The 25,147-nt window shown below is 32.7% G+C and overlaps 2 protein-coding genes across 2 annotated transcripts; both read right to left on the bottom strand.

Moving 5' to 3' along the window:
* Window positions 1–468: 468 nt before the first annotated feature.
* LOC112464045 (paramyosin, long form-like) lies at window positions 469–17,159 on the bottom strand. Its single transcript, XM_025030816.1, has 16 exons — window positions 16,756–17,159; window positions 15,373–15,429; window positions 12,315–12,401; window positions 12,059–12,225; window positions 9,571–9,808; window positions 9,370–9,489; window positions 8,821–8,970; window positions 8,531–8,677; window positions 8,193–8,409; window positions 7,794–7,921; window positions 7,238–7,350; window positions 2,709–2,904; window positions 2,503–2,631; window positions 2,011–2,382; window positions 1,306–1,753; window positions 469–1,102 (listed from the first exon to the last, which is right to left on the bottom strand). Exons 1-15 carry the CDS (start codon window positions 16,870–16,872, stop codon window positions 1,361–1,363), a joined length of 2,631 nt encoding a protein of 876 aa, XP_024886584.1. The 5' UTR covers window positions 16,873–17,159; the 3' UTR covers window positions 469–1,102; window positions 1,306–1,360.
* Window positions 2,911–6,355, bottom strand: LOC112464046 (paramyosin, short form-like). Its single transcript, XM_025030817.1, has 2 exons — window positions 5,443–6,355; window positions 2,911–4,058 (listed from the first exon to the last, which is right to left on the bottom strand). Exons 1-2 carry the CDS (start codon window positions 5,764–5,766, stop codon window positions 3,465–3,467), a joined length of 918 nt encoding a protein of 305 aa, XP_024886585.1. The 5' UTR covers window positions 5,767–6,355; the 3' UTR covers window positions 2,911–3,464.
* Window positions 17,160–25,147: the final 7,988 nt, after the last annotated feature.

Below are 25,147 nucleotides of genomic sequence, written 5' to 3'. Positions count from 1 at the left end.
AGTTTTCCTTAGGTGCGGCGTATACACTGGAGTTACCCTATACGATTGAACGGCGGTTGTCGTTAAACTAGCCAATTGACATATACATATACATATATATATATATATATATATATATATATATATATATTGTATTTCTTATGTTTCTTATATTTCAAGATTATATAGGTATATTCGGGACATTGTCTCATTTCTAAGCTTTCGAGATTATGCCTTTTCAGCATATTGTCCTAGTTTTCAATTTTTATGATTGTGATTTTTCGAGACATTGCATGTCCACCATTAATAACTTTATATATAGATATATTTAATAACTCTATATACTGTGGTATAATAAAAAATTTTGTCAATCAATAATTTGCTAATCAGTTTGTTGATTATTTTATTATAAAATAAGTCTTGCTGATAAAATTTCTAAAGATTATAGTGTACATTTATCAGAAATATGGAAAATGAAGCACACAAACGTTTTCGTACGTACGTGTTTCACTTTATTTATTAAATTAAATGTTGACACAGGTTATTGTGTATGTTGTACAGTGAGAGTTGTGTATATGGGCAATAGTTACCTATCTATATAGTAATAGAATAGAATTAAAATTATCCATTTAAATACAATTACGCGTATAGAATGGCGTAATATGTTCTCTTCTTGTATTTCTTATCCGTTTTCTCTGCCCTTACGTTTAATTATATGCATTCACGTAATTAAGATGAGAAGATCGTTAGATTTTATTTATTTATTCGTTAAAAGATGTATCGATTCTTAATTTTGACGCTTTTGATGCTTTGAGTAAATTTCTTAAATTAGATAATGAGTGTTATTATAATTTGCTTTCATTTTAACGGTTTCGTTGCGATGTATCGCATTTCGTTGGCCAAGCAATTTCGAATTTACGACGGGTCGTTACGTGACAGTAAACACTGTACTGGCATCGATATTCGTACGTTTATAGGTGCGCGTATTCTGGTTGCTCCAATTTAACCCCTCGAAAGTAACATGCCGTGCGGCCCGTTGAAAACTCTCTCTCGGCCTCTTTATTGATGATTGATGTCGCGTCTCCTTTTCTTTTCTTTTTTTTTCGTAGGGTGTTCAATGTGCCTGTCAAAATTAAGCACCGCATTAAATTTTCTTCTTATTTAATAATAACTGGAAAACTTAATCTGTTATCTATTAATTTTATCAGAATCAAACATTAAAAGGTCTGGCGCTTTAATCGTATGATTAATTATTAGTTACTAAAAAAATTTAATTGTTCTACATTACTATATGCATCATACTTATGGCCTTTGTATTACACGTACGTTCATAAAGACGACGACATGGCGCTCGAAGTGGTAAAGGGTGACGGTGGTTATTTTACAGATCCTGCCTCGTCTCCTGGACGAGGTACACCTGGGAACCGGGCACGGTTGAAGTGGTGACAAAACTGCGGTGTTTGGCGCGGATCAGGGTCAAATTGCTCTCCGCCGTATCGGCACGATCCTCCGCGGCCTCGAGCTCTCTTTGGAATCGGCGGACCCTGGTGACGCTCTGTTGGGACATGCCTTCCTGCTCCTGCAGCTGTCTCTTGTAAATGCTGACCTTCTGGGAGGCTTTGTCAAGCGATTCCTGCAGCAAGGCGATGTTCTTCGAATCCTCTTCAACTTGAATCATTACCTCCTTAATGTTGCGCTCCTTCTTACGCAGGATCTTCACAGTCTCGGCATGTCGGCGCTTTTCTTCGTCCAACTCAAGTTCCAGGTCGCGAATCTGTGATGACAAAAATTATTATGAAAACGAAATTTAATAAAGATTAACGCAATACTGATTACACTGATAACACATTATTTCATACATCACGAAATATTGTTTACAAGAACTAAAGACATTTTATTATAATATTATACTTTTGTACTTATTTAATTATGTAAAACAAAACGTATTTAAAAGAATTCAATTTTTAGTTATGATTTAGGTTGTAGAATATATGTTACTAAAAATTAGAAAAGTTTCATCTATCTTCTTACCCTGGCTTCGAGCTTGCTAATGATACGCTTGCCTCCAACAATGGCGTTGGCCTCAACCTCTTCCAATCTCACGGACAAGTTCTTCACCTCGATCTCCAGCGACTTCTTGATAGCCTCGATCTTGACAATACGCTCCTGTTCCTCATGAAGAATTTCGACGGTATGCTTGAGTTCATTCTGCACTCTCTGATATCTCTCATCGCTGACTCTCAATTCCTTAGTGACTTCTTCGTAATCTCCAGCTAAGGTAGAATATTCTTGCTCCAGTTTAGCCTTCGACGAAGCGATGTTTACGTTGATCGTAGTTAACTCGTTAATACGGCTAACCGATTCCTCGTATTGCTGCTCGACAGTCCTCTTCGCGCGTAGGGCCTTTCAACGAAATTCTACTTTTTACACAGCCGTTACGTAACGCTTATATAATATTTAGTATTTGTTCGTCGTAATCAATATCTTTCAAGTTAAACACATCGAATCAATCACTCTACTTACGGATTCGTAATTGCCGCGGATTTCTTCGAGCTCGGCCGTCAATGATTGGAGACGACGTTGACTGATGCCCAGTTGGTCCAGGGTCACTTGCAACTGGCGCTGAATTTCGTCGTAATGAGCTTGCAATTCCTGAAAAATAATTCAATGTGTATAATGGGCGCTATTTTAGATATATTGACTATTACGTGTAAGTATCTCGATATTACGGTCAAAGTGAGAGATTGTTTCTTGATGGTCTTTTGCAAATCAATGTTGTTTTTGTTGGCAACGTCCAAGGACAATTCGAGCTCGGTGATTTGGATCTGCAGCTTCTTCTTTATACGCTGAACCTCGGTCTTCAGCCTCGTCTCGGCTTCCACCACGCGTGCATTCAGCTGCTCGATTTCGATGCTGGTCTGTTTGCTATTAATTTCATTCAATGTAAACTTGTAAACGCAAATCTAGTTTAATCTCAAATATTGTTTTGTACTTTTTATATTATGGTAAATATTATTTAAGAAATTTTTGATAATTAAAATTTCAATTACAGCTATTTCTAGAAATTTCTTGAATAATTATATTTTTCCTTGATTATCCAAATAACCATTATAAAGTTTTCAATATTTTGTTCTACTTATTATCGTCTTGATTTCCATTGGTTTACCTTATTCATCCTGGGATTTAGTTTTCGGCTGTTTTTACATAATCACTTAAGAATCAGAGAGCCATTAGAGACATATACAGTATTTTTAATATTTCTACTTTTGAAAATCGATACTAACTGATATGTTTCGTACATAATGTCATAAGACAAGGGGGTATTAAAATAAGAAATTATAAAAGAAATAAGCTTCTTTGAGATATAAAACCAAATGTCACCTGTTAAAATCATTCATCTTTATTTCACGCATTTCTACTTTTCTAGAAAATAAAATATTATACCTTTTTCTACTGAGAACTCGGTCGTAACACACAACTCTTACCTATCTACTACGCTTAACATTATAATACTCGCATCCTCGACAGCCATACAAAAGTTCTCGCCTCGCACGATCTTGATACCTCTTATCTAGGAAATAATTGCTGGACTTCTGCTCGAATCCACGTAGCTCCCTACTGAGCGTATTAAACGGCTGCGTCAGCTTGTCCTCATCGATCAGAGCCTTGGCCCTTTCGTTCATCAATCTGCCGTGTGCCGCGTCGTCCCAGAGAGAGTGCACAGTTTCCCTTTGGAACTTCCGTACGTCAGCCAATTCCTGGCTCTTGGACAGATTCTTCATAGCTTCTGTCCTCAGATGGAATTCTATCGCTTTCGCGGATTTGCCACGCAGACTTTTGCCATGCTCCAGCGCGTCATTCACCTCGGTCATCATCTGAACATCTTTCAACGCCTGCAGCTTAATATCGCTCCTCGCTTCCTGCTGGATCTCCTTGACCTCGCTGCGGGCACGAGCGCTGGCGAACATCAGAGGCATGGGTAGTCTTTTTAGGTCCTTTCCGGTGCGCGGAAAAATCTCCTTGGTCACGCGGCTGGCCTGCACGGTCTTGGCCAGGCTGAAGTCCGAGCGATTTGCTATCTTCGGACACGTCAGGTAGACAGATGGTAAGCGTCAATTTTATGTCGCACGTCGCTCGTGTTTTTCTACGGGCGGACGTCTAACGGGCGCCACCGTTTTCCGTTCATGCACGCGCACTTGCGCGACGTGGTCACCTAAACTTAGCCGCAGCGGTCCAGAATGCGAAAGTAATCGGCGCTACTCGCGACCGGGACCGACCCTCCCGAAAGATTCAAGAGCGACTGCCAATGCACCGAACACCTAGTGTCCCTTTCGTCCGGGGACACGAGATGGATTTTTGCACTGTACGATTTGGCAGACTGTTCTGACTTAGATCAGAACTGTAAGGAACGGTCCAAATAATAGGGTGCCAAGAAATCGTTCGGTGCAGCGCTTTCGCGATATTTTTATTAGCCCGGTTAGTTTTCCTCAGTTGATGATAGAAAGCTTCCGCAGCGAATTGTCTGTTAAATACTAATAGAAAATGCTCTATACATATATATATATATTGCTCTATATATATATATTGCTTTTAAGATTGTATATTGTTATAAGATAGTCAAATTTCGTATTTGAATGCTATGATATGTCAGTTGTTCAAAGAAAATATTATTATTTTCTAGAAAAAATATTTTTAATATTATAAATATTATCAAAGCCAAAAATATCTTAGATTGTTTTGATAATGCAATCTTCTGTAATGTGACAATATTTTAAAAAAAATATACACGATTATATTTGAAAGTATAAAAAAATATGAGAAGCAAATAGATAATTATATTTTAATAAACATTATTTGCTACACATTTAACGTTTATGTACTGATTATTAATAATAATAGATTTATAAAAACCGATCCTGTTCAAATAAAAATGTAAATAATGTATCTACAACATTGCGAGATGAGTGAATTAATACAATTTATTTGAATTATAAAATTTCTCACATTTGTCTGCATTTCTTTAAAATGTATTCTTCATAAATTAATTTTGCATTATTCCTGGCATATCATTTTTATAAAATTATGATTTATAAAAGGAATTATAAATATCAAAGAAGCAAGTTCGTTAGTATAATTAATTTTTATCTGTTACATACGAAATTAAATAAAAAGAACTCCGATGTTGCATTGTTATTGCGTATTTCTGCATGAAAACAAAACAAAATAAGTCGCGATAGGAGAAAATTTAACGCCGTCAATAATGACACGAATTACGCACGGCATTCGTGCACACGTCTTTGATCGTTGCCACTTGAAACGAAGCAGTCTCTTCCGCGGCACCAAATTTAGAAACCGAAAAGGTCAAGCAGTCACCAAGTCGCGCAGCACTCGGAGAACGGATCGCCTCGTATTTCCCAGAAACTCCCATTCGCGAAAACTTATCAGCGTTTCTCGCTACCGTACCTTAAAACGAGACAGGTGATCTCTAGCTTCATCCTCAGCGTCGATTGCATATTTAATAAGGTCGTCTCTCGTATAGGGCTGTACCTTTTTGTCTTCCCATAAGACTCTACCGTCGGACCAGGGTAATTCGGGTAATTCTATTCTTCTCTCAAGCTCTGGTAAAGATGATCTCGAACTGAGTGATAATCTCTTGTTATCCATATAATCAATCATTGGCTGATAATAATTCATTCCGTATCCGTAATTTCTTGAGTAGATGTACGTCGGATAATGTCGCCATTTTGGTTCTAATGGCATATGAATTGGTGGCATGTAACCCGCCATTCCTGATAAAAATTTTAGATGTCCACACAAATGTTCACTTTACTTTTTGGTTCGAGCAATTTAAAGATTGCGATGGAAAACAGTGTTGTGATGAATGTAAAGAATCTTTCAAATTGTCGTCTCTTTTTTGTGTCTAGAGAGTTTGATTATATTCTGTTATTGTCAGGCTTCTGATTTTTTATTTAATATATTGCGTGATGGATTTTTTGATGCATTTGTAATTTTGGTGAATAGATTTACAGATGATGGTGATACTTGCGACAAGATCGTCGACAAAAAATTGGGCCGATGGTTAGGTGGTATCTTTTGTAGTTTTCGTCGCGATTGCCACATCGGGGACAACCAATCAGCACCTCTCAATAATAATTGGATCATGACTGATCGTACTTATTAATAGCATCGTATCTTTGTATGAATTGTCATCGTCTGTTCTTATTAATATCAATCCCCCTGTACTCATTACCCTATATGTTCCATTTTATTTCAGCGTTAATTATTAGCGATCAGAATGTCCATATAATTAATTTTAATATTATATATAATCTGACTATTGCAAAGCGTAATTAAGGTGTTCACGTAAAATACATCTATTATAGAGTATTATACTGTATTTTTTAATCTAATTTTCTAAAATTAAGTATTTCTTATTAAATATTATACTTCTTTCTTAGGTTTAAATAAAATAATGCTTGTAAATGTAACTAATAGTAATATCAAAATATATACGTAGACAATTAGGAGTCATGGACGGAAATTATTTACATTACTCGTTAAATATATGAATTAATTATTGATAAAATTAATTAACATTTTATATACACTAATAAAATAGCACTTCTCGATTTACGATAACTGATCAAATATAGTAGTGATAATATCACAGTCTAAGATAATACAATTGAACCTATATTTTATTACTTACATTACGATAATATTTCTTTGCATTATCGATTACGTGTTATATGATTTAATTATAAAATGAAAATTTTAAGAATAACCACATGAGCACATAGTCCATAATATAATTTCATTAAAAGCTAAAACACGAATTTGTCTAATTGTAAGCAAAAAATATATAATTTTTCTCATATTAGAGCAACTACATTAATATGATATTTTTAAGAATAATTTTCCTTCCTTTAATCCCAGGTTGGAATAATGTAAACCTTATTTTAATGTAATAATAACTGCTCTTTTTTAAAATTAGATGATTTTAATTAAAAAATTAATATAACAGGTTTGGAAATAATAAGAAATAAGTAGTAAAAAAATACATACGTTAAAATTATGAGCTGTTGCATAAGCTCTATTAAATGAATATTAAATATAATCAATTAATATTAATTAATTACGAATGTATATGTCGCAAAGATTTTGTGTAATTCTTTGCAAAATCTTTAAAAGAGAATTCACAAAAAACTGGGATATTGTGGAATATAGTAGATAAAAATGACTATATTTAAGAACTTACCGAATAGCTTCAATCTCTTCGTCCTTTTCAGCAATGCGGCGTTCGAACTCGTGACGCAGTTGGCTCAATTCAGCTGACAACCTCTGAGAACGTTGCTCTTCAATTTTCCGGCCCTTATATTAAATTTATCTTCATTTAATATCTTACTTCTTTTTAGTATCATTTATGCTATATTTATATTATTTATATTAATTTATATTATTATTAATTAATCTTTTGAAATCATATATATAGATTTTTTTTTATTTTAAAATCTATAATTTTAAAAAATTCATTTCTTAATATTTTGCTTAGGGAACTTTGATAAGAAATTTTGTTTTTTGATTATCATAGCAAACAAGTCTTTAAGATAGATAGATTTATGGAACACTAATTTCAAGAAACTAGATTACTAGGATGAATTTAAGATGAGTATAAAACTAATCTTTTTAAGACTTTCTTAAATTTAAATTTATCTATTATAAAAAATTCTGATTATAAATATTACCATTAATAATTTTACACCTTATTTATTAAAATAATATTCCACACTATACAAGCATGGATGATTACTCACTGCTTCAGCTTCCTTATAGGCGGCAGCCAATTCTTCGCGTTCGTTCTCCAATCGGCGAAGTTCCAGTTCTAATTCATGAAGTCTGCGATTCATGTCAGCCAATTGATTCTTTGCGTCGTTAAGATCATCTACATAAACGTTATTAGGATTAATATAATTCATAATTTAAGTGTCTAAATAATTTTCTACTTTGTGAAGAAATTTATTCTATTCAAAAGAGAAAGCTCATTAAAGAACTGTTTACTATATAAAGAAAGACTTTAATTCTGTTAAGAACGCATCTGAATGTAAAGTAACTTGTAAAATATAATAATTGATTGCAAAATTCACAGCTTATATATGCTGCTATATTTTCAGATTGCATATTGTAGGTATAAATGAAAAAATAATGACTATCACCTCCAAGTTTCTTGTTCTCACGGGCCAATTGATCTTTCAATTCACGGGTCTTGTCGAGTTCGGCATTTACGCGTTGCAGTTCTTGTTGTTTATTACGGAGATCACGCTGGCTTTGCTCATACATGGCGAGGGATTCATCCAAACGAGTCTTTAATTCTATGTTGACCTTCTCAAGATGTTCAACACGCTTTTGAAGTTCACGAGCAGTTCCATTGGCCTTAAAGAAAGGAGTTATAAAAATATGAGAAATTTTTCTGTCTAAGAATGTGAAATTTTTTTTTTTTTTTTTTTCAGGAAAAGATATGCTGGCGTAAAGCTGGAAAGCAATGAAATCTTACCTTCTCTAAATCAATGATCAAAACCTCCACTTCGGATTGCAAGCGCGATTTCTGCTTCTCGAGATTGTTGATCTTCACAAGCAAAGTCTCGATTTGTTCTTCCTGTTCTTGGATGCGAGCGGAATATTTGCGACGAAGTTCTTCCACCTGTGTAAAATTATGTTAAATATTAGTTAGTAATTTATCATCTCGGATTTCGGTATAGATAGAAGTAAGAAAATTAATGACACAGGTGTGAAAACAATTATTAAATTAATGTAATTATATTTTTGTAATAATGTTTATATTACCTCTTCGATACGAGCGTTAGCCTCGGTCTCGAACTTTGATCTCCACACCGAGACTTCTCCATTAGCCCTGACCAATTGACGTTCGATATCCAAACGCGCCTCAGATTCTTCTTCCAGCTGGACGCGAACGGACTCCAATTCCACCTCGACCTATTAAGTCATGTTAATAATTATTATATTTATTTCTTAATAGATTAACTTTATCTAATTCTTAATAGATTTCTTTTAATAAACAAAATATAATTGTATTCTGGATTTACATTTTTTAATATTTAATAAAGAATGTAATATAAAATGGAACTAATAGCTCATTTTATCGACCTTCTTTGATTCTTTATATAAAAAATATTATATTAATGGTATAGATTTATATAAAAAAATTGTCAATATGTAAAATAATAAAGTATTCATTTTTAACATAATAATCAAAGTTACTTATTTAATTATTTAACAAACACTGATTTCTCGTATTAAAGAAAATTGAGTTATTAAATATTTAAGACTAGCCATTTGCTTTGAAGAAAGTTGTTGAAATTAATAAAATTATACCTGGTGCAAAGAAGCTTCCACCAATGCGCGACGACGGTCTTCATCTTCAAGACGACGGCGGGCATCTTCGAGTTGACCCGCGATTTGCGTCTTCAAGTAGGTAACATTTTCGATGTTGACCTATAATTTTATGTAAATAATTCGTGATTTGTACTAAATTGAAAAATATAATTACGCTATAAGCTATAAAATGTCCATTACCTTGAGATCTTGCACCTCTTTGACTAATTCAATATTCTCTTGAGACAACCGAGTTTTGTGACTGGTGATGTCGACAATCGTACGATTTAATTCTTCAATTTTCACATTCAATTCAGATATGTGTATCTCGAGTTTCTCGACTGTTTTTATTGACATCAACTTTTCTTTAGTAACGTTGTCAAGTTGAGCGAGGAGCTCATACACTTCCTGCTGGAATTTAGACTTTTCCTTGTCAGCTCTGAAATTACAAAACATGTTTGCTAAGAAAACTTTATTTTTAGAACGTTATTTTATTATTTAAAAATAATATTTGTATGTAAATGAGCAATTAAAACGTTTTAAACTTCAATACAATTAATATATTAAATACTGACTGCATTTTTAATTTGTAACTCAATATTTAAAAATCTGTTTTTAATAAAATTGGTTAAATATAGTCAAAAATTTGTAAATAACTATATAATATGCTAGAGAGAAAAAACAAATCTTCTTACATTAAATAAGCACGAATTAATAAAAATTAAAATATTCTATCGACCCATAAAGCAAATTTTAAAATTTTGATATTTCCAATTTCTTAAAAATAATTTAAAAATTCTGTAGGACACGTCAGTAACATTAGATATTGAAAAGAGAAAATTATTAAAGATTAGGTGTCTAAACTGATAATAGTACATATCTTCGAATAAAGTATAATGCAATACCTTGTCGCGTTGTCTCCATACGTAATGCACGCTTTAAGAAAAATATTATGAGCAATTTCATTTTTTTAGAGGCAATATGAAAAAATTTGGGCAGTACAGGACCTATTCCTACATGCGATAGAGGGTGCAAGATGTCAGTTAGCCGATTCTGAAGATAGTGGGGGTTCTCTGGCCGGTCGCGTGTACTAATATGGCGCGCCAACGTTGGGGTTGTGGATTACCGCGCGACTCGCACGGTTAAAAATAGTCATAAGCTGCGCGAGCGAAAGGAAGACAGAGAGAGAACGAGAAACGCATGAGAGAAATAGAAGAAGACAGTGTGTTTTCGCATTGAGAAAGAGAGAGAAAAATAGCACAGTTACGAGACTTATCATATCATTCTTCTCATTTCCTATTTTATGAACAGATAACAATTTTTTTTTGCGTGGCATTATTACTGAAGATACGGTTAAAAAATTAAATTTTTGGATGAAGTTGGGGGACAAAAGTTGTACCAATAGATAACAATGGATAGAGTTAAAATTATCGGAAAATATATTGCAAGATTATTGAGAGAATAAAAATAAATATGTTACTTATAGATTGACTTATATTTTTGTGATGCTCAAAAATTTTGTCAATGTCGTAGTTGCGTGGGTTATGATTTATAATCGGCAGTGAAATCATGAGGAAAATGTAACAAGATGATATTTGACACTACTTGCGTCGTTGGATTTCTGAAATGAAGTAACAGCTGCGTTGATTACTTATTTATTTTTAGCACTATCGACCGTTTTGAATTAAATTTTGGAAATTCATGTTCTTTCAGCAAATTTCAGACATAATAGTGTAATGTATTGTAAATAACACAACTATTGTTATAATAATTCTTGAAAGAGATATTGTATTTTTCAACTAAAAATTGCATTTAATATTTTGTAAATGTACTTATAATTGCTTAATTTTGTTTTAGTATAAATAGTATTTAGTGTTGCGGAACCGTAGAAACTTTGTCTTTCAAACAGCTCATGCGACTGTCTGAAAGAAAATTGTTTTCTCTTAAATGTTCCATTTTCAAAAAAGCTACCAAAAAAGTAAAACTAAAAACGGTCACGGACGTTCCATTGAGCGGCCAATTAGCGATCTAATTAACGCGTATTTCCAGGGTTGTCATCGTCCTTGTACGAACGACAGAATCGGCGCCTCGAAGAAGCTACTATGTTTAGAAAAGCCGGGGTACTGAATCTTCGCGTATTTCAGTTGCGAGTCGTTTTCTGGCTTGGATGGTGGCCAGTGCGACTTGTATGAGATTCGCGCAAATTTTCTTACCTACAGTTACTCTCGTTTGTGACGGACCGCGTTATAATTACACACGTGACATCGTGATTCATTATACTTCCTCCCTATTAGCGTCTTGTCCTTTCCACGGGACGCTTCCTTATGAAACCGCTATTCGCTGAATTTCCGGCCAGTTCTCGGCTGTTTATTGACGCTCCCTGGCAACACGCTTATGCGCGCTCCCGTTTTAACAGAAGATTAATAAACGTTTACATTCGCGGCTGCTCTGCGATCGCGAATGTATATATATGTCCGCGCATTTTTCGAAATGTACGGAGCTCTGGTCTCGGTCAGTCATTTTATAGTCAAAACATTAAATTTGAAAGCTTAAAATAGCTTATCGAATCTATAAATACTTAGTAGTAAGACAAATAGTTATAGAAAAAATATTGTAGAATATTTTGAACAAATTTATCATAACTAACGGCAAGAGTTCGTTAATTACGGTCATGTTTATCGTTACCAACCTAGCACGTGCTTTCGAAAGCTGGTCAATTTGATCCTGAAAGTCGACAACGACCTCCTGATGCTTCTTGCGTAAGAGATGTGCGGTCTCCTCACTCTCAAGATGGACATCTTCGAGTAGTTTACGCAACTTAGCCAGTTCCGTGTCCCTCTTCTTGTTAATCTCAAACTAAACGAATGAGTCATTAATTATATATGATTTAGATTTAGCGATTTGATATTGCGAAAGAGTTATCTCTGTAAAATTCAAATACTAACTTGAGATTCGGCGCCACCCTCGGCTTCTTCGAGACGTTCGGATAATTGGATGACTTGCACGCTTAAGTCAGCGCGCTCGCGTTCGATCTAGATCATTATATAAAAAAAAATTAATAATTTTCAAATTTATGATAATATATTACCGACACTCAAAATTATAAGTTTTATATAAAATCTGTTTTGCAAAGAATTGATTTTTAAAATATGTAAATTATTAATTAATGCAATAAAGACATGTATAAAAAAAGTATATGTATAAAAAGAAGATTGCAACATGTTTTTACAAATAAACTTTAAATTAAAATTAAAATTAATGACAAAAATAATAGAATTACTTTATGATACTCGATATTATTTTATGTTGCTTCTTTTACACGATTTCTTTCAAAGTGTGTTCTTTTTAGCTTAAAAACATTTTCATATTGCTCTCTCGTGTAAGCTGACGTCATGTAAAGATCCTTAAAAAGTCCTTAAATGAGTCTTAATGACAAATGCAGTTAAGTTACGGTTATTGTTTTGATTAAAGAAATCGCATGACGGTGCGTTTTGCCACAGTATCTTGAGTGGTAGCCTGACGTCAGGTTACTTCATACCGTGAATAAGACAATCTATTTTCAAGCGCGGCGTGTCTATATTGGGACTCTTATTCATATTACAAGCAAAGCGTTTAACGCGAAAGAAGAAGATCGCGGTTAATTACTTTTACGATCAGTTGCATGAAATTATGGATCATGATTTTATTTTGATTTATTAGATATTGCCACACTTCAATTATTATTTTAACATATTATTTCAAATAACTAAAGAATAAATGCACTTAATAAAAAGTAGTTGTTATCAGCAACTACAAACACTGTACAAACTTACTAATTTAATGTAAAAAAATATTAAACTTTTATTATAGTTATATAATACATTCTCTATTTAATGGCCAAAGTAAATTAAACTGTCATGTATTTATGCATTATAAAAAAATTAAATAAACTATTTGCTTTCACATATTTAGTCCAGTATTTGGAATTCTTAAATGTAATATGATGCATTCTGCACATATAAACGAAGATATGTAAGGTGTTCTGAAAGCGTACACCGTGCGCTGTAACCGTCATATCAATTTTCGAGCTTTATAGCTTCAAAACGCGAGGAAAATTTTTGGCAATCATCCAAGTCACGTATTATGGCGTCCGTTACACACCAATCCGATTTCTGTGGAATTTTAACAGACAATGAAATCTGAGAAGTTCTTATAAACTTTGATTTTCTCTTTGAAATCCGTTGTGCTCCTTTTTTTTACACACGCTTAACTGGATGAATATAATTATCAAAGGAATGTAATTTTTGCAGTATACAATCTTGTCAGACGAATAAAATTTCACAAAATGTTTGTACGTATAAAAACCAATTCCTTAATTAAAAATATTTTTTGTAAATAAAGAAATTAGTTCTAAATCGTGATATAAAAAACAAAATGTCTTTTCGTTTGTGTAAATAGAATTGAATTTTCATATTATCTAGAAACAGCTGTTTCTTTTATGATTGTGTTTATATGAATCTTCTCTCAATGTTGGTTTAAGACATTTATGAGCCATATACATTTCTGTAGAGATTATGTGATAGTATTTTCCTCGTTTATAAAAGTAGGCAAGCGCGGTGTTGAATACAGCGCAGGAATGCGGGAACGATCCCGAAGCGCTTCGCGTTCCTAAAAATAGGTGCAACTCAAGAGCTGGACATTTCGACCTACTATATACTCCCCACTCTGCAATGAATTAGCATCCTTAGTCCCTTTTTATGTACATTTTTCAAATAGTGATATCCAACGAGTATATCATCGATATGGGATTGTAATTCGGTTCGGACAATATGATACTCTTTGATGATGGAAATGTTTGGTCGTATCGCGAATCTCGGATTACAAATAACAAAACAGGATTTTCACACAAACGTGATTTTTAATTAATATTAGCTCCCTTTCAAAGAGGTTGTATTCGTAATTAAATTGCCTATTTGGCCTTTTATCTTCTTTTTAATCATGCTTGTTATAAAATGCACATGTCTCTTTTAAGTAAATACTTTTGAAATAAGCATACCAAATAAAACCATTTTTCTTTTATTATATTAATGTTACATTTTGATGCTATTATGATGTAACAGTTAGTTAACACGTTAAGCGCCTGCGTTAATTTTTAACTAATTAATAAATAAATCCAAACTAACTAAATAGTAATTAATAAAATTATTATATTTTAATAAAAGAATAAAACAGTTAAGTATTTTAGTGTACTATAACTTTTTAGAGAATGTATATAAAATAGTTAATTAATCAATTTAATTATTTATTTGTTTCTGTATACAGAGTTTCAGGGTTATCCGTACAAACTTTAGTATGTTCTGTAAATAAAAATAAAAAAATTGTTATATAAACATAAGTCTTAAAATGCTTTACTAGAAAGTTAGAGCAAAAAGTTAGAATTTCGTATTGAAGAAATAATAATGGTCTTGCCATGGATAAGTGGACATGCATACATACCGTATACATAAGTGATACGTCGTTCGATGATGTTTACTTATCTGCCTCTCGTGATTACTGATTTGAAATGATTGAAGGTAAAAACTTGTATCAATACTAACGAGCAGTACCTTGTAGAACATTGTTCCAAAATTCGTTTTCACAAACAAAAAATACAAAGATATTTATTTTGTGTATGATTTGGTTGCAGAAAATGCACGAACTTCTAGAGAATATCAACGAAGATTCCCTAACAAAACCATTATTACTTCTTGAATAAAATTTTAACTTTGTTATAACTTTCTAATAAGATAATTTGGAATTTATGTTTATATAACATTTTTATTTCTGTTCATAGAACATGCTACTAAAGTTTGTATGAAAAAACCTGGGGCACCCTGTATAGCAAAGTTTCTTCAAATATAATCTTGACGTTCGATATCAAATATCACAGCAAGCGCCATCGATGTCCGCCATTGCACTTGATGTATTAAGAAGCTTCAAGATTCAGACACACTGTAAGAACACGAAGACATTCATGGAACTCACCCTCTGACGCAGCTCTCTCTCAGACTCCAGGTCATCCTGTAGCAGGCGGATTTTGTCCTGAAAAGAGAGGCAATGAGGATTAGAGGGTATCAAAACGACGCCCGTTATAGAGGGTCGACGCTTTACGTAATCGTACGACGAAAATATCCAAGAGCGGAGGCTCGGTATTTCGGAAAGACGGACGGCCTCCGTAGAATAGATTCGTCCTCGGTAGAAGGAGAGAACGACGACGTCGCGATGTCTGCTTAGCGCGTCTTCGAGCCGCACGGCTCGCGATTATTTCAAGAAAGACTGATACTGATACGTTTAGATTGCGCCAAGGAAACCAACCAGGCCACTATTCGCAAGGGATGAACAAACGATCTTACTTGGTCATGTAGAGGCGACAATACGCTCTCTTATACTTGAGACGGAACGCGCTGTGGAAAAGCAAATCCTCGGATCTTCCGAAGAAGGATCGGCCAATGTGTCTCGTGGACTTAGCTACATCATTGGCAGACGATATCTCGAAGCGGTATCGATCTGGCGCTCTGGCACGATCGTTATTTCAGACCGATATTTCACCGACTATTTTCGTGCACGAGCAATCCGATAGCTACAGAACATCGTACACTTTGTTTCCTCGTCGGATTGGCACTAACATCCCTTATGGTCACTGAACTTTCGCGATTCACTACCTTCGCGATTGGTCACTGCTCCGCGTTTCTTCATGTACGAATCCATCGCGCATCACTGATGGTCAACGTTTTTGATGACGCACCGTAACTTTGGTTGAAGCTTCATCTTCGTTAGAATCTAACGATTAATAGGCGCGACCGTGCGACCGTTTCCTCGGGAAGTGTTGGAGAACGTCGGTCGATGCGTCCTCTTTCGTTCGCCGCCATCACATAAATATAATCGTATTAATTGAGTGGCCTGGCAAATCTTGTTAACGCAATATTTCGTACTTTTTAGGAAAAGAATTATCCTCCAATTTCTCAGATTATTAAATACGTTTTCATTGTAAGGAATTTCTAATTCTCGTATCGTGTAACAAAATTTTCGTTGAAAGTCATTATATATTTCATCACAAATTTATTCAATATATCTCATTAGAAACTTTCCTGATATCTAATTATTTTAATTTCGTCAAGTTTATATTCGTACTTTAATGCATTCCTCATAAAACAATAATGATTTTGATAATTAATTTTAGGTAACTCTTAAAGACACTAAGCTGTAGATTCAGAATTTTTCCGAGTTATTCAGAAATATTCAGTTATAATTAGAAGATAGCAAGTAAAAGAAACGATTAAAGAAGTCATTTTTTTAAATCATTGACGTTGTTCTCTCTTCTACCGAAGAATATGATACATATCAAAGGCACTTTTTCGCAGGACCTACCTCGAGTCTGGTGAGAGCGCTCAGGTCGGCGCTGTATTCGATGCTAACATCGGCAGTACCCGCACCGCCAGTAGAGCGGTACGTGTACTTAGAGGTTTTAGCAACCGCTGAAGACATCTTCCTCGCTTCGTCCTCTACTTGTTTTCAACAACAATGTTCTGGTTTCCCTTCGTACTTTGCGGGATTCAACTTCTCTCGTGAATCCTCAGTTTGGGGCACCCTCCGCCTTCTTCTTATTCGCCGCTGGCTAAGTCAAATCGCCTCGGCCTCAATCGTTGGTGCGAGTTCACCTCCACTCTCTTCCACGATCTTCTTCTTCTTCTTCTTCCTTCTCTTCGGGGTTTCGGAGCCGACCAGCGCCCTACTCGTAGTGCGCGACCCGTCGTCGTTCGTATGGCGCGCCGGCCGTTCTATGGCTTCGTCAAAATGACGACCGACGCAAGCGCGTTGATGTTGGATCCCCACCAGGAACGGTGAACACGTTCGTCACCGTCGTCGTTCTTGTCGTCTTCATCATCGTCGAGGGAAATCGCTAAACCGCGCTAGACGCCCACGTTGCCCAAAGGTGGTTGCCAAGTCAACTTCAGCTTGGTCGGCTACGGCGCACGAAGAGCAGAAAATGTCACTCTCTCATGATCTTTATTATGTTACATGAATTTCAAAATATATCAAGATTACGCGTTTTCCAGTATTCTCTGAATTATTTTTTAAATAATCACAACTAATTTCCAAAATTATTGTAGGTATTACATAAGGATATTTTGTATATGTAAATATTTTATTAATTAAATTGTATAATAATTGATTACATACAGGAAGTTGAACGTTTAAAATTAATATAAAAAAGTTAATAATCAGTAGAAAATATATCAAAACTAGAGTTTCACACGGATTTATACAGATTTAAACGGACGTGACAAAAGATCTGAGTCACACGCCTCATTTGCTGCCCCTCTTCACAAAAGAATATACAGGGTGTTCATCGTAATAATCCACATAACTTTTGAAACACTTGTGATAGTATAAAAAAAGATTATAAGAAAGACATTTATTTATTTATATTTCAAGCTATACCTTGCAGTCTAAAAAAATCGAAAATTTTTTTAATAATTTATCTGTCTTCAAACATAACTCTCCGTTTTCCACTCATCGCATTTTTCTATTCATAAATATTTCCAAAATTAAATTTAAAACTAAATTTTTTTGCTTAATATATGAAAAAAATTTGTGATAGCGTATATTATTACGTATATTATTTTAACATTACAGGCACAATTATTGTTGTTTTATGAAAATACTTTATTACATTACTATAGTCTTAAATTGTCTTCCAGCTTGATAAGTTGGTATACATTTGGTCGCCTAAGGAGATTGTTCGAATTCGTGTATATGCAGTCGCTCGATTTAATATAGTGTACTTGAAAAGAAAGATATATTGAATAGGATACTCTTAGTTCAACCATCGATAAAACTGTCGAGTCATTCAGCGATCTATCTACTCACAAGTAGTAGAAGCGTTGTACGGTAAAAGAGAGAAAAAGTTAAGCTATATATCTAACACACCCATTGGCATATGTCACAACAACGTATTGTTGTTTTTAGATCGCAGATTCATTCGCGAGTAATTCTATAACGACGAGCATAATGCGCATATTGGTCATAATGACCAATATGGATATTTTGATACGTTTGATGATTGAAAGTGGGCGAAAGTTGGCAGTGAAATCTTCTGAATGATATATTTCTTTAGCATATATATCTTTATGTTTAATTTAAAATCATCCTACGGTAATGTGTAGTTATTTTAGAATGTTAGTCGTCAATACAATATACAATGTAAGATTTCTACTATTATTGTAATATTATAATATTATTTATAATATTATTAAATAAACAAATAAGAATTTTTTAACACTAGAACTACCAAGGAAATCAAAATTACTCGTTTGACATTTTTTTATAATTATTATTTAATTATTATATTCCAACACTAGAAGTAAACCCATTCCGATATACCTGGATATAATACGTAAAAATCTTACAAATACGCAATATGTAATGTAAGCAAACTATTGCATCTGAAATGTATTGCTGTCACATGGAAATTTTACAAAATATGCTATATAGTGTAATGGGCAAACTATTGTATTAGAAATATAATTCTACTGTGTCATGGAAAATGAAAAAAGTATGATGAATTAATGAGAAAGTCCACTATACATATATTGCATATTTATTGCTCCATATACGATCTGCTTTAAAAAAATAAAGAGAACGAGAAAGAGAGAAAAAGAAAGGGATGTGCAAGCAGATAAGCATAAAACAAGTGTATTCGTAGCTGGGGTGTCAAGTTTTGCTTTTTGCTTCATCATAAATATTATGTTTCTGAAATCTTTTTTACTATAGTGTAATGTTATCTTCATTGATATTATTTTCCCTATCTTATAACTTCTACCTATGAAAAACGTAATTAATATTTAACGAGTGCAAAAAGTAAAAACTACTCCATGCTGCTTCGACATCTGCGCTTCATCAAAATTCCATTCTCCGGTATCAGTCAGAGCAAAATCGCACGTTTCGAATGCTTTTTCTTTTTCCGTCGAATTGCCAGTTTTCATATAATTTCCTCCCACTTCGCCCCACTACTGGCGAGTGTCTATAAAAGGTCGCCGCGCGATGGTGGGCAAAGATGCGACGGTCGGCCTAGCCCAGAGCTCAGTAATTTGAGATTGGCCCCTTCTCTGCATGTTCATCCCCTTCTTCACCCTTCGTCACCTCTTTTCTTGAGTACGTGGCTCGCTCTAGTGGAGAATTCCAGGTGTCAGCGAAGAGGTGGCACATCGTCAGACCAAACGCGAAAATAGCTCTCTCATCTGTGCTTCTCTGCTTCGTTTACCTACCTATCTCTTTCAAGCGAGCTAGTCGCACCCTCATTCTTTTCTCTCTCTTAAATCTCTTAATTATTTTCCCGATTTATGATATTCGAAAGCAATTTTTTCTTATAAAAGAATTTATTTATTATGCTTTTTTTGTTTATGTTTTTTATCATGTTCCTTTTTACACACTTATAAATATATTGATTTTAAATTTAATACTCTTCTAATTCTACTATTTGTTTATATAATTTCTTGTTAATCACTTTTCTCTTATTAATTTATTAAAGTGTTTAAATAACGACTTTTAATTATATAAAATACATAAATAAAAAATCTTGCTTTTTCAATCTAGAAATAAGCAAAAGATATTTGAAAAATGTGAAGTCATATACTGCTTTGAGTTCTTGGCATATATTTTTATTTATTCCACACAACTGCAAGAATTCTTTTATATGTGAGTATTTATAAAAATGTTTCTTTGTAAAATTATTCATAAAAATTTCTTAAAGCAAATAGTAAATCTAATTTAATATTCTATTCTTATCTTTTTCCTCTTTATTTTTAATTCTCTTATTTTCTTAATATTATTTAGTTATCTGTGGAAAAGCGCAAATTAATTTATTACTACAATATTTATAATGTTTTGATATTAAATAAATATTTAAATTTTATATAATTGTAAATTTATTATTTAATACAAAAGTATTAAGTATAGATTATTGTTTTCTAATTAGAATTACATGATATATGGATTTCGGGCATTATATTCAACATTAAGTAACATAAATTAATATAAGGTGCAAGAGACACAGAACAATATAAAAAAACATATAAACATTTTGGATATGTTATTCTACTTTAAAAAACATAATGATTTTTGCGTCGTCGAATCAGCGTACTGCCCTAATTTTCTAAATTTAACTCTTTTCCATTCTTTCATTGACTTTCTGTAAGCTATATCGAAAGATCTTGATTTTCTGTTTTACGCAATTGAACAATCACAATGCAATAATCTCTTACAGATTATTGTATCGTGACATAATTGCATCTTATTTAATGTTTTTATTATTATTACTATAAGAACTAAACAATTTTTAGCAAGTTTACTCACTTGCAAAAACTTAAAAATTATATTCACATTATTTTTCAACAAATTTAAGCTAATAAAAAAATATATATATATATATAAATATTTACATGTAAATCTTTTGTTTGCTATCTGATTATTAACGTATATTAATCGTGACTGTTATATGCCATGCAAAATGCGTAGAAGACATAATTTTGAGTTTGTCGCAATTTATTAATATCGTGTTCCATTTCATATATTATAACATCTTTGACTGTTTCTTGCAATTCCGCACCTGTCATACGCATTTCGCATATAATTATAGAGAACATCGGCTTAGGATTCAGGAAGAGGTCAACAGGTGGCTTTTTAAGTGGTCGTTAGAAAACTTCTTACTAATGATGAAGCTGCTAAATTTACTATAAAACATGTAACTAATATCTGGCCGAAAAATCGAAATTAGATACGATTTACATTTTGTTCTATCGTTATTGGTTATGTTATATTTCGTAAATTTAAAAATAAGTTCAAATTATAAATATATTAGTATTATCATTAAAATAACGTGCGAAAATCATTTAGATAACCAATGATCACTTATATGACAAGGAAAATAGTTTCGCAATCATAAACAATATAATCTGCTCTTCTTTTAAGATGTAAATCGAGCTGCTGCGTGCTAATACATAATCTGCAATCTTCATCGCAATTTGCATGTAACTACGCTGGATATAATATTACTCAGCGTGAAAGGTATATGACCTTTATGTAAAATTTCCATGTTAATTTTACGCTTTTAAAAATTCCAATAATGCCTATTTAATACAAAATACTTGCGCACTATAATAACTAGACATTATTTATGTTAATTCTTTATCTTTTAGTATCTTTTAGTAAAAATATAGTATAAATTTTTTTATATAAAAAATCAATTTATCTATTAAAGTATTCATGATTCTCGACGACGTTGAATCACCGTCCAAAATTGTCACGAAAAACTCAGGCCCAAGTTTTTCGGCATTGTCGCAGACTTCGGGATGACTAAGTCGCTCTATTCTTGTCTGAATAATACTCTTCTATGTCTACTGAGAAAGTAGGGTAAGTGGTTATATGAAAAATATAAACTCCTCGTCAATCACGTGTTAATTTCACGATAGTTTTCTATTTTTATTTTGATACATCCCGCAGCGATTACAACTTTCTTCATTTAACTTCTTCAATTATCTGTTGTTAAATTTGAAGTGCAAAGCAAAAAGGTTTTTTTGTAAATTTTACAATCTTTTGTAAACGTATCTTTACGTTGTCACAAACAATAATCTAACTAAGAGATTCTAAATAATATATCAATTTTATAGAATTATCGTGAACTAAGAAGAAACGCTGATATATTTCTATTATTACTGTAGGTATATTATATGTCTATGTGTATATGTACGCGCGTTTATGTTAGGGACAAAACATTTTCGAATATACGACATATGAGAGCAAAGGATCGACTCTTTTCGCGATTCTTACGTTGCACTGATCATAATTAATTACCAGCATCGAGCGTGTGATTGCGACCAACTCATGGCACGTGTACAAGGATTATGGAGAATCTATCAACGTCGCAAATGCGGATCTAGGTAACGAGTTTATGTCTTACATTCCTCTCGGTTTTATCCTGCAGCACGTCCAATCATGTCCAGGTGATACATGAAGATATTAACGTAATGTATATAAATAAAATGTACCAGATTCTTTAACAGTTTTTAAGATGTGTTCCAATTAAACTCTAAAAGAATGATAGCTGTTTTGCTGAGCATAAGATGTTGATAATTTTTGTATTTTGCAATGTTACAAATAACGTAATATAGCGATGAAATTAAGTACTTTCTTTACAAGTAGATTCGAACTCTCTATAATTACTTTGAAAAATAAATGCAGTACTTTCAAGTAGACTCGAACCTGGACAAAATGAGTTCACCCTCTCTCTATGAGTGGCTCTCGAAAAACTTCCAAGTGGACTTGAACCAGGATCAAATATATTCGAATCTTTCATGAGTACCTATTTTATTAGAAATTTGATTTTCCTTTGAATCAAAATAATTTGCAATGCAAATGCAAATCACATTCAATATTTCATTCATCTATATATATAATGCTATTTTTATCAAGATATATTTTTCTTTTTTCTCCTTTAATTTAATTTTCATTTTTCCGATTTAAGTTTAATCTATATCTTATTCTTAGTTTTCTTATTTTCCTATATAAAAAATCCTAAATATTATACATGCTATATCTACAATAATTATATGTTCAATTAACACAAACTCTATATTTGAAAATATAAAGTGTATTTAAGTGCAAACTATTTCTGTAGCATTATCGTTAATCTAAAACGTTGTAGAGCTTTTGAGAATATTCTTGTAGCGCCACCGAATTAGAAAGCTCTCAACTTAAACACGGTTTGCTTCAATCTCCATCGATAACTTTGCTTTAGATAATATCTTTCTTCAAGTATTTATCATTTGATATCTACCGTGATATCTAGCAAGATATCACTCGAGTGCTTCACGTTGGCTGGCAGCACAAAGTCTAGTTAGCTACTGTATATAATTAAATACTAATTGGATTTTATAAATAGTACATATGTAATCGCGATATGACGACAGAAGTGATCAACGCAGATATCGGCATAGTTAAGAGAATAATGATAGAAGAATAAATTAAAATGTTAAATAGTTATAGTTATAGTTATAGTTTAAACTTAATGTTGACAAAACTAAGGGAAGGAATTTAAAACTATAAATATTGTTTCTTTAGATTTGTTAAATTTTTAATTTTTGTAAATTCTGATTATTAATTATGTAGTTGGACATGCTATTGTTACATTTCAATAAAAATTTAGCCTAATTCTTATTTTAGATTGTATAGATTACTGATTAACTCTATCGAATTGCATGCCAAATTATATTATATTATATAATTATATTATATTATATATCAAATATACCGAGTTATATTATAGATTAAAAAACTAATTTTATACTTTTTTACAAAAATCTTATATCTTCTTTAATTTAATTTTCATTTTTTACATAATAACAGATCAAATAGTACTTATTTATATATTGTAGTGTTCGCGTGGAGGAAGATGAGAAGAACAGAAATATAACGAAAATTAAAAAATATTTTGTCTACATTTGAAAAATATGAATCTTTACTTTTGTTTATAGAAATATCGAAGAAACTGTTTTCAAAGAAACTTTGAATTATAAGGTTTTTATAAGAAAGATGTAATCCCTGTTTAATCAAAGAATCTGATTAAAGAAATAGCAATAATTTTAAAATATTGTATATAAAATATTAATAAAAAATGTAATTGTATTAATTCTAAGTTTTAATGCCAAGCTATTTTCAATAATTGCAAATACTAATAATGTGATATATGTATTATGGGATTTATTTATTAAGTAAAATTATATATATATATATATATATATATACGTGAAACTTTACTCGATAAAAAGACAACGTAATCTTAACTTTTATAAAAGTGCATTTACAGTAATCTTGCATCCTCTATTTGATCATGCTCTTAAAATTAATGGAAAAAAAAATAATATGAGAAAAGTAAGATTTAAGAAATGTTTATACGACAGAAACCGTGGATTGAAAGCATTTTTCGAATCCCAAAGGAATTTTCGCAATTAATCTGTTCGAAACTGGAATGTCAACATTTAACGTCAACTTGGAAACTCGGTGAAACTTTTCAAGCTCTTCGCAGATCAAACCAAGTCTCTCGTCCTTGCCCTTCCACGTTGCTTCAACGGTAACAATGTAAATCCTGTTTGGGGATACTCTCCGGGCCGCTACCGATTTCTCAGAAGGAGTTTCCGCTTTTGCAAAGTTCTGTGGACTTCTCGCAAGCGACCACATCGTCACGTGAAAGAGAATCCAGCCAGTGGAAACAATCTTGTGGCAATGCTGTCCTCATTTTCTGGACAAAGACGGCTATAGTTTCGCGAGTGGTTTGTTCTGTCTTCGGCCGGACCACTTGTTCTCAGAATATTAAGAGAATTCGATATCTCTTCAAAATCTGATAATAATTAAAGCTAAGTTTTGGGTTGGTAATTCGATGGCTCTAAAACGCTCTTTGTTCATAACATACCTACTGTTACATTCCTGAAGATCTTTAAAAGATCTTTAAAAGATCTTCTTGTTATTCATTTTTCCCCCCGTTACAATTTAAAAATTAGTCATTATGTAAGAAATAAAAATAAAATTGAACACGATGTAAGATTTTTATAAAGTATAAAAGTTCTTTAATCTGCCTATATGTACTAGAATTAATCAGTAATATAACTATGCAATCTACAAAAAATATTCTTCGTCAATTAAGCCTAAATTTTTTTAAATACAAAATAACGATAGCACGTCTAACTACATAATGAATAATTAGGTT

Source organism: Temnothorax curvispinosus, unplaced genomic scaffold (assembly GCF_003070985.1).
Source record: "Temnothorax curvispinosus isolate PA1 unplaced genomic scaffold, ASM307098v1 QBEX01013839.1, whole genome shotgun sequence".
Lineage (NCBI taxonomy): Eukaryota > Metazoa > Arthropoda > Insecta > Hymenoptera > Formicidae > Temnothorax > Temnothorax curvispinosus.
This window is presented reverse-complemented; position numbering and strand designations above follow the sequence as displayed.

Coding starts and splice junctions, on each gene's coding strand:
- LOC112464046 (XM_025030817.1), bottom strand. CDS start 5,766: ATGGCGGGTTACATGCCACCAATTCATATGCCATTAGAACCAAAATGG. Junction 4,059..5,442: donor ATCACCTGTCTCGTTTTAAG/GTACGGTAGCGA, acceptor ACGTGTCCGAAG/ATAGCAAATCGCTCGGACTT.
- LOC112464045 (XM_025030816.1), bottom strand. CDS start 16,872: ATGTCTTCAGCGGTTGCTAAAACCTCTAAGTACACGTACCGCTCTACT. Junction 12,402..15,372: donor AGAGAGAGCTGCGTCAGAGG/GTGAGTTCCATG, acceptor ATAATGATCTAG/ATCGAACGCGAGCGCGCTGA. Junction 2,632..2,708: donor AACAATCTCTCACTTTGACC/GTAATATCGAGA, acceptor ATTATTTTTCAG/GAATTGCAAGCTCATTACGA.